Below are 9,962 nucleotides of genomic sequence, written 5' to 3'. Positions count from 1 at the left end.
TAAGGTTCATTTCAAATCTTAAGAGGATATTATGTCCAGTTTGTCATCTATTGTATATGTATTGTTCTGTGTAGCAGTGTAGCTCACAACAGTATCTGCGCTCATAAAGAGCAGGGTGTGGTTTCACTGACAGCTTAGACCAGGAGGGGATTGTTCTATGTAAATGTGATGATTCTGTCTCTTTGCTCTCAGAAGGTGTAAATATTTGAGGGTAAAATTCTCCCTAAAGCAGTGTGAGGAGTGCCTACATTTAAATGACCAAATCTTCTTCAAATAATATCTGATTTGAATGTGTTGGACATTGTTGGAAAGCTTAGAAATCACACCTTCAGAATGTAAATAACTCAAATTGTCCCTCGGTAGACTTGTGACCGGTCTTGCCATGGCTTCACACATATGTGGTTAGAATATCAACTGAGGTAGATCAAAAGCATCTCCAGCATCTTCAATACAAACAAGCCGATAAATGCTCCGCGTTGCTGTCCTACAGCAGACAGGAGCTTCTAGACATCTGGACTCAAAACTCCGATGGTTTTATCGCCGATCTCCGACTCATCCCAGAGATCTCCAGAACACCGGAGGCTGCTCACTCTTCCCGGCCGGGCGGAAGTGCATGCAGGCGGCGGAGAGAACGTAAACAAAGGCGGGGTAAACGCGGAGGACTACGAGCTAAGCTAAAGCTAACACCGCACCGGCTCCCTTTACCCAGCATTTTCCCTGCCAATGTCCGTTCCCTGGCGAACAAACTGGATGAAATACGGCTCTCCATCACCAACAACAGACGGATTATGGACTCAAATGTCATGATTTTCACGGAAACATGGCTTAACGACAACTACCCGGACAATGCTATTGAGTTAGCTGGACGTCACACACACCGTGCCGACAGGGTAGCAGACGACTCCGGCAAGATCCGAGGTGGAGGTTTGTGCATCTACATTAACAAAGCTTGGTGCATGGACTCTACTACTACCGAGAGACACTGCTCACCTAATGGGGAGTTTTTAATGGTCAAATGCAGACCTTATTATCTCCCAAGAGAACTCACTGCCGTCATACTCACTGCAGTGTACATCCCCCCGGACGCTAATGCTAAGCTAGCAATGAAAGAACTTTATGCTGCCATTAGCAAACAACAGACCAGACACCCTGAGGCTGCTTTTATTGTTGCGGGTGATTTCAACCACTCCAACTTGAAGACAGTCCTCCCCAAATTCCACCAACATGTCTCCTGCCACACCAGAGAGGATAAGACTCTGGACCATGTTTATTCCAACCTGGCTGGAGCCTACAAAGCAACACCCCTCCCCCACATTGGACTTTCAGACCATCTCTCCTTGTTCCTCACACCTCGGTACTCACCACTCATCCAACGTGTGAAACCCACTGTGAGGACAATAAAAGTGTGGCCAGAGGGGACAGACGCTGTGCTCCAGGACCGGTTCAAGAACACAGACTGGAACAGGCTCAACCGCACAAACTTGGATCAGTACGCCTCATCTGTACTGGACCACATCTTCACCACAGTAAACAGCGTCACCACCCAGAAACAAATAACCATGTACCCCAACCAGAAGCCTTGGATGAACCGGGACGTCCGTCTCCTGCTGAAGGCCCGTGACACCGCCTTCAGGTCAGGGGATGCACAGGCCTACAAAACAGCCAGGGCTGAGCTGAAAAGGGGCATCAAGAAGGCCAAGCACCACTACAAAGGGAAGGTAGAAGAACACTTCTCCAACTCAAACCCCCGACGTATGTGGCAAGGGCTCCAGATCATCACAGACTAAAGGACCACCAACCCCCCCCGCCTCCTCTGATGTCTCCTTCCTTAATGAGCTTAACAACTTCTATGCTCGTTTTGAGAGGGGGAACCCAACAACTGCAACCAAGGCAGATTTGACTCCAGGCCACCAACCATTGACTCTCTCCCCCACTGACGTGCAAGCGGTGCTGAGCAAGATCAACAATCCACAAGGCTGCAGGTCCTGATGGCATCCCTGGACGTGTTCTCAGAGCGTGTTCTGTGGAGCTGGCAGGAGTGCTGACGGACATATTCAACCTGTCCTTGGCGCATGCTGTGGTACCGGCCTGCTTCAAAACCACCTCCATCGTCCCCATACCCAAAAACTCCAAGCCATCAAGCCTCAATGACTACCGCCCGGTAGCCCTCACCCCCATCATTACAAAGTGCTTCGAGCGGCTGGTCCTAGCACACCTCAAATCCTGTCCCCCCCCCACCCTGGACCCCCACCAATTTGCTTATCGTCAGAACAGGAGCACAGAGGATGCAGTCTCCATAGCGCTGCAGTCTGTCCTCTCACATCTGGACAATAAAAACACATACGCCAGAATGCTGTTCATAGACTTCAGTTCAGCATTCAACACAGTCACCCCCCTTCAACTCATCAGGAAACTCACCGACCTCGGCACCAGTTCCCACATGTGCAACTGGTTACTGGACTTCCTGACCAGCCGGCCCCAGCATGTCCGGCTGGACAACAGCAGCTCATCCATCATCACCATGAACACCGGTGTACCACAAGGCTGCATGATGAGTCCCTTCCTCTACTCCCTCTTCACCCATGACTGCAGACCTGTCGACGGGTTCCAATACCATCATCAAGTTTACAGATGACACCACGGTGATCGGTCTCATCAGAGACAATAAGGAGACCGCCTACAGGGAGGAGGTGGATCGTCTGGCTGAGTGGTGTGACACCAATAACCTGCTGCTCAACACCGAGAAGACCAAGGAGCTCATCGTGGACTTCCGGAGGATTGCTGAACCACATTCACCCATCCACATCAACGGGGCGGTGGTGGAGCGTGTGAACAGCTTCAAGTTCCTGGGAGTCCACATCTCTGAGGATCTCACCTGGACGACCGGCTGCTCCAAGCTGGTCAAGAAGGCTCACCAGCGCCTCTTCTTCCTGAGGACCCTAAGGCAGAATCATCTGTCCTCAGACATCCTGCTGAACTTCTACCGCTGCACCATCGAGAGCATCCTGACCAACTGCATCACAGTCTGGTACGGGACCTGCTCAGATGCAGAGGGTGGTGAAAGCCGCCCAGCGCATCACCGGAGCACCACTTCCTGCCATAGAGGACATCTACAGGAAGCGGTGTCTGAAAAGGGCTGGGAAAATAATCAAAGACCCCAGTCACCCAGCTCATGGACTGTTTACCCTCCTGCCCTCTGGGAGGCGCTACAGGAGCCTCCGGACTAAGACCACCAGGTACCGGAACAGCTTCTTTCCAACAGCTGTCACACTCCTGAATGCTCCCTCTGGACATACATAACAATAACACCTGGACTGAATCAGTCACAACCACTCGCACCTTATCACATTCTGTGCAATACTGTAAATACTGCAAATATAATCACATGTACAAAATAATTATTCCCCGGCTGTAAATAAATGCTTAAAACCTATAACTATAATCAACCACCATATATACCATATTTATCTTTTATATATATATGTATACTGTATATATTATATTGTGTATATATATTTATATTTGTATACATGTACATTTGTAATATACATATTTAATTGCTAACAGCACTTCTGAATGGATGCAAACTGCATTTCGTTGCTCTGTACTGGTGACATGTGCAATGACAATAAAGTTGAATTCTAATTCAATGTCAATGTTTGTTTTAAGGGTTTACTACTGCCAAAGTAGTCTTTCACTTGACTTCCCCCTTTTGTCTCCTGGTTCCTATGTCACATGAATCTACCCCTTCTCATCTTTGCAGTCAGTCCTGAAATGGAGCTGGGTTTGGTTTGGTTCTTTCTGTTTGCAGGGACTAGTTTGGGGCTGGAGAATACACAGGCCTTGAATGTGTCTCAAAGATGTGAGGAGGACACCAACATTTTTCTCCGGGAAATCAACCAGGAGACACCCAAGGAATATGCTGTGTTCAGTAAGTAGTGCTGCTTTATGAGAAGGCTTATTTGTCTTTGTTATGATGAAGAACATACTTCAGATAACCTGAAAAAGACACTGCTAGTCTATGTGTCCTTGACCAAGACACTTAACCTCATGTTGAAGCATGTGAATGGCGAAAATGTAGTGTAATGTAGCTCATCAAGACTAGAAAAGCACTTTATGAATACAGACCATTACCAACTCTTCTTCCTCTGCTAGTAACAAAGATAGTTAAGGGAAATGTAGTGGAGTAAAATGTGCTACAAAGTAGCAAAGTTAAGTACAGATATGTGAATTTTGCACACAAGTACAATTACAACACTGCTAATTGGTCTTTTGGTTTATTGGATTTTTATTTTCCTTTTGTCAAACACTGAATAGTTGCCAGTTGTAGCAACAGGGGAAGTATTACTGTTCAAGTGAAGGTACTTGATGACACCATCTTCATGTCTATTTGCTGGAAAATGAGCAATTAATGTACCTTTTTGCTAACATGACAATTTGGTATTCATATCTATCAGTGCAGAATGCATCTGGAAAGATGGGTGGCAATGTTACAGAAGGGGCCAAGAACCAAACTGGTTTGCTGGAGCAGTGTCAATCGGCCCATGGCCCTACTTTCTCTGGACAGTACTGCCAGGCATTTCTTTTGCAGGTAAACATAATAATAATAACAACCCAATAATAGAAAATATAATGTAGTCTTGGCATCTAAATAAAAGGTGAGAAAACTTGATTTTGATAAAGATGTTTTTACTATCAAAAGGGAACTGTCCAGTATGTTGTGGGTGTTTGTGTCCCTGACTCCTGCAGTGAAGAGGACGTACATTTTCTTCTGCTGCATGGTTGGTGATTTTATATTTCCATTGTTCTCAATACATTCTGTCCTATATACGATTTGTCTTAAATATGACTTGGGTCAAATTTCTTAACAGAGAGACTTCAGGATAGTCAGACATTGCATATTTCACCAATACTGGTCAATCAGTCCATTCAGGAGATGATCAGGATACGATGTTTGCCCAACAACATTGCTCCAGATGCATCGTATCATGGATATGTGGCCTGTCTGTCAGTATATAACATTTTTTTAACCCACTGTTTTGAAACTGTGCACTGAACTGCATGTTGAAAAGCAGGTTCCTCTCCTTAAGAGAAGAGAACACAATATATATAATTGCAAAACTTCACTTTTACTCACAAATTCATACATGTGATCACTTGGATAATCACCAAACATACATTCCTGATGTACTTATACCTCTTCTTTTGCAGGTTTGTGTGTTGCTTAATGGTTGCAATTCCTCTAGTAGCTACCATGTTCACTGCTTTGATAAGGTGGCAAAAGAACAAGGATGTCAGTCCATCTCCAGAGGCAAGCTGTACAAACACTGGACTAAACCCTTATGGGGGTTTGAAGTCCAATGACTCCTGCAGCAGTGAAATGAACCGAAATACTTCAGAGGAGTTTAGTACGTACAGTATTTATTATAAGTTTGGTGCAAGTGATTGCTCTGCAAAATGGTTTGAATTCATGATATTGTACAAAAATTAACTCTAAATACAAGCACAGACCAGTTGCTACATTTTGAAACCAGATATGAAGGCAATTGTACAACAATTCTCTATTGCAGTAGTGACACCTTTTTTTAGTGGAACACGTTACACTAAGAGCTTGCTCTTTTGAATTGTGTCTTTATAGATAAACACACACCCGTCTGTTTTTCACGACGCTGTCTGGAGCGGTGGCTGCAGGCATTTTCTCTACAGAATACCTGCCGTGGTGTCTTCAGCACAGTCTCATCAAGAGGAGGATACTCCTCCCTGAATGGAATCCGTGCTCTCTCCCTGTTATGGATCATATGTGGCCACAATAGTATATCTACTATGAGTTTCTTGGGTATGTCAAGGTTTACTAATGAATGCTTATTTAGACTGCACGTCATTTCCATTACTTCTTTATTCATTTAAGGTGGTTATATGTGTTGCAGATAATGCTAAAGAATGGTATGAATATATGATAAGCAGCCCTTTTCATATTATCACGAGTGGACCATGTTTTCTGGCTGTAGACACCTTCTTAGTGCTTGGGTGAGCGTAAACCATGTATCATAATAATATTGATGATTATTATTGTTATTGTTTTAATGGTTATCTAACTTGCACTTTTGTGTTCAGCGGTATGCTTAGTGCCAAGTCTCTGTTAGGCTCCATCAACAGGGCAGAGGGCAAACTGAGTGTCTCTCTGGTGGGCAGCTACTTCTACAACAGGATTATGAGGTGTTTTATGTTCATTACTTCAAAAAGATCTACAGTACCTGACAGACACACAGATCTGTACTTCACTCAGGATGGATGCTAATACCAGATCTGAATGGAACTAAATGTGATGTTCAAGTCACATTATCAGCGCAAATTCTAAACTTTCTCTTTGTCTTTACTTCAAACAGGGTTCAGCCACTACATATGTTCTGTCTGTGTCTATTTGTCGGTGTGTACTCTTCGGTCAATATGGGACCCTACTGGACATTTGGGGCAGATGTAAATAGTTGTAAGAGAAATTGGTGGGCCAATGTTCTGTTGCTCAACAATCTTATACATTTTCATAAGAAGGTAAGTTTCACTACTACGATATAGTTGTTCTGGCTATATTTTTGACATAGTCTATATCTACATGTATTGACCTATTGTATTCGACCTAAGTATGATTTCCAATTCTCTCTCCAGTGTTTATCTTGGTCATGGTACTTGTGTGTAGACATCCAGTTTTATGCCACCACTCCTGTATTGCTCTGTCTTTACAAACTGTAAGTTCAATGTCTTTCATATTGCTCCAAAAATTCATTTAAATGTGCCATCATAAAAGAGTTACACACATTGGCAAATGTACACATGTAATCTCACACATCTTCTTTGTGTTTATCAGGAACAAAGGTGTGTTTGCAGCTGTGGTAGGAGGTTTGTTGCTACTCACCACTGCTGCTGCTGCTATTTTCACAGCACTAATGCACCTGCAGGTCTATTCACTATCTCCACAGTAAGATTCAAGGATTGTGGTCTGGTGCAATTACAGACATTTTGGGAAGAGATAGATAGATAGATAGATAGATAGATAGATAGATAGATAGATAGATAGATAGATAGATAGATAGATAGATAGATAGATAGATAGATAGATAGATAGATAGATAGATATGTTGTCACTGCATATTAAAATACAATGAAATGTTTTCGCAGGAGCAAACCACAAATGACGTTTCTATATTCGACGCAGTACTATGATAAACCTTATACAAGATATGGCCCATATTTACTTGGGATCCTGACTGGAATACACTTTGTGACAAAAAAAGATCAGCTCATAAAGAAAAAGGTAAGAATGATTTCAGACTTTCTAAGAATCACATCATACAGTACATCTAAGTCTTTCAACATACATCTGAACCAGACATTGAACACATGATGTTTATGTACTCACTGTTGCTTTTGCTGGCAGTGGCAGGCAGCACTTGGTTGGTTATGCAGTTTTTTCATCATGGCAGTGGTGTTTGGTTTGGCCTTTGTCCTCAAGGAGACCCCAGACTACCCATCTGTGCCGCATGCCCTGTATCAGGGACTGCACAGAACAGCCTGGGCTTTGGCTGTCATCTGGATCATTGTTGCCTGTGAGGAGGGATATGGAGGTAAATTACAGAAATGTTCCAGAGTCTACACAGCACACTGCTGCTGCCTGTCTTGGCCCTATTGTAAGACATTTTCAATCCCAATGAGGTCTTTCCAGGTCAAAAATAATAAAATATCATATGCACAAAATGCAATTGAATAAAACACCAAAGTAGCATTTTAATTTTGAGCTCAACTTGCTGTTTAACATTACATTACTACATTTGTATAGCTGAATAAAATGTATTCAGCTATACAAATGTAGTAATGTAATTTAATGGTACAAATGAGAACAAATACATTGGACGAATGCACGTTTCTGAAGAGTTATGTGACTCGTGTTGGAGGTAAAAATCCTCAATTTCAGAAGTCTGTGTTTAATATAATTTTGTTTTGTCATATTTTTATGCTGCAGGTTTAATCAAGAGCATCTTGTCACTGGGTTTCTGGATTCCAATTTCCAACGTTAGTTTTGCTGCCTATCTGTTCCATCCTATTTTAATAATGGTGCATAATGGAGTGCAAGAAACCCAATTTCACTTCACAGTCTTTAACTTCGTAAGTGCTTTAAACAGTCAATGACATCAAGTGATTTCGTGTGTTCATCTGTGGTGTTTTAATGAATTTCTCCATCCTCTCTTGGTAGATGGTCCTGTACTTTGGCCGCTTACTGCCGTCACTGTTGATTGGCTACGCGCTGACTGTGCTGGTTGAGAAGCCCTACTTCCTAAAATACAACTTTAAATAGATACTGTGGACATCAGAAAAAAATATTGGCAGCACTTAATTATATCAGTCTATTTGTTTAAACAGACCAGCAATATCAGCAGTATGGGGTTTCAATAACTTACACAACACTGTATAAATTGCCTTCCTATTTCTGTCTCTACCTCATCTCCCTCTACCCCATATTTCCTTACACCCCAACCGGTCGAGGCAGATGGATGGATATCTTTGAGTCCGGTTCTGTCATATTTCTTCCTCCATAGACCGGAAGTTCCAATTAACACTGTTTTTTGGGTGTGTATCTGCGCCATTACCTTGTTTATGAAGTCCTAAAGAACACTGGGTTGTTTTGTATTCTTGGGCTCTGCAAGCGGTCTGAAAAAGCATGGAGTCGTGACGTAAGGATCCCGTCTCCTGAACAGCAGATCCTCCTGCCCAGGGTTTTAGTTTTCTTAGTTTTCACCGACAGAATTTGAGTGTTAAAAGGTCTCTGATCAAATAAAGAGTCCAACAATCTAATCGTAGTATTTGCTTTGAATTATGGTTTATTTTGTAATTAGACTGCCATGCCCGTCGGAATATGGAAAAATGAGTCTCGTCATTCATGTGCGGTGTGTTCCCTTGACACACCTGCTGTAGACCTTGAATAAGCGTTCCTCAGCTTACTGTCACAGCTGGCTCTAGGCCATGACAAACAAATGGAGACGCACTGTTAAAGGAATAACAAATCATAATTATTTAGATCAATAATAAAGATAAATCAGGAAATACAATAACGTGAGGTGAGAGAGTCAGTCAGATCAGTCATGTAAGGTGTGTATGCATGGTAAATATGGTGTGTGTGGATGTTGTATGATGCACAAAGGAAATCAAAAGAACTAAGGATTAAGGCTGCCGTGTCACCCGGGGAGACAGGCGTCTGTCTGCAAGGGGAAAAAGAGAGAGAGACACAATGAATGAGAACCTGCTTATATGGCAAACCCGAATACGGCCCAGGTGTCCCCAGTTATCAAATTGCCAAACTGGCCCAGCCCTCTGCCATCCAACAACTTACTCCCAACTACTGTCAGACACCAGCAGGAGTCGCCACAGCTTACACAAACACCACGTGGTTGTGACGCACTCTTCTTTTATGCGCAGCACCATTCTCCACCTGGTTCTGTCCCAGGACTTTAAGGCGGGAGGGTAGACACCAATCTGAGGCAGACTGCACAACGACATGGTGTAAAAATATATCGTGCTTTGGTAAGATGATACGTCTCTCCATGACAACATGGGTCCACGGGGGCCTCTGCCAATCCACAACACAAAACAACATGCTCAACATGATGTAACTTATCAGACTCGGAAACATTTTGTGTGTTTCATTCGCACGCAAATAATATTTTATATTCTATAAACTTATTTGAGCCATAATTATTCTTCTGGATATTCTTGTCATTCTTAATAGGCCACTCATTTCTGCTACACCAAAAACATTTTCACCAAAAGAATTCTGTGCAGCAGGCCATCACAGGAAGAGGCTGTAAATAGAGATATTGGATGGTAAATACTCAAGATCGGCACATGCCCACAATATCAGGTAACAGACTTTATACTTGTGGGGAAAAACAGTTAAAAATAGAAGCACACCCCCT

General features: G+C 43.0%; 1 protein-coding gene across 2 annotated transcripts; it reads left to right on the top strand.

Annotated features, from left to right (window-relative positions):
- The first annotated feature begins 3,644 nt into the window (after positions 1 to 3,644).
- LOC310934760 (O-acyltransferase like protein-like) lies at positions 3,645 to 8,714 on the top strand. Of its 2 annotated transcripts, none has more exons than XM_083898557.1 (15): positions 3,645 to 3,931; positions 4,463 to 4,591; positions 4,703 to 4,781; positions 4,872 to 5,007; positions 5,212 to 5,408; positions 5,639 to 5,836; positions 5,928 to 6,027; positions 6,115 to 6,216; positions 6,387 to 6,549; positions 6,664 to 6,743; positions 6,863 to 6,973; positions 7,174 to 7,309; positions 7,433 to 7,619; positions 8,015 to 8,157; positions 8,246 to 8,714. In XM_083898557.1, exons 1-15 carry the CDS (start codon positions 3,848 to 3,850, stop codon positions 8,345 to 8,347), a joined length of 1,947 nt encoding a protein of 648 aa, XP_083754683.1. In that variant the 5' UTR covers positions 3,645 to 3,847; the 3' UTR covers positions 8,348 to 8,714. The 2 variants fall into 2 exon arrangements, with proteins under 2 accessions (XP_083754683.1, XP_083754682.1); XM_083898556.1 differs by having other exon boundaries at positions 3,647 to 3,931; positions 4,458 to 4,591; positions 8,246 to 8,711.
- Positions 8,715 to 9,962: the final 1,248 nt, after the last annotated feature.

This window comes from Microchirus variegatus, assembly GCF_963457635.1.
Source record: "Microchirus variegatus genome assembly, chromosome: 1".
NCBI lineage: Eukaryota > Metazoa > Chordata > Actinopteri > Pleuronectiformes > Soleidae > Microchirus > Microchirus variegatus.
This window is presented reverse-complemented; position numbering and strand designations above follow the sequence as displayed.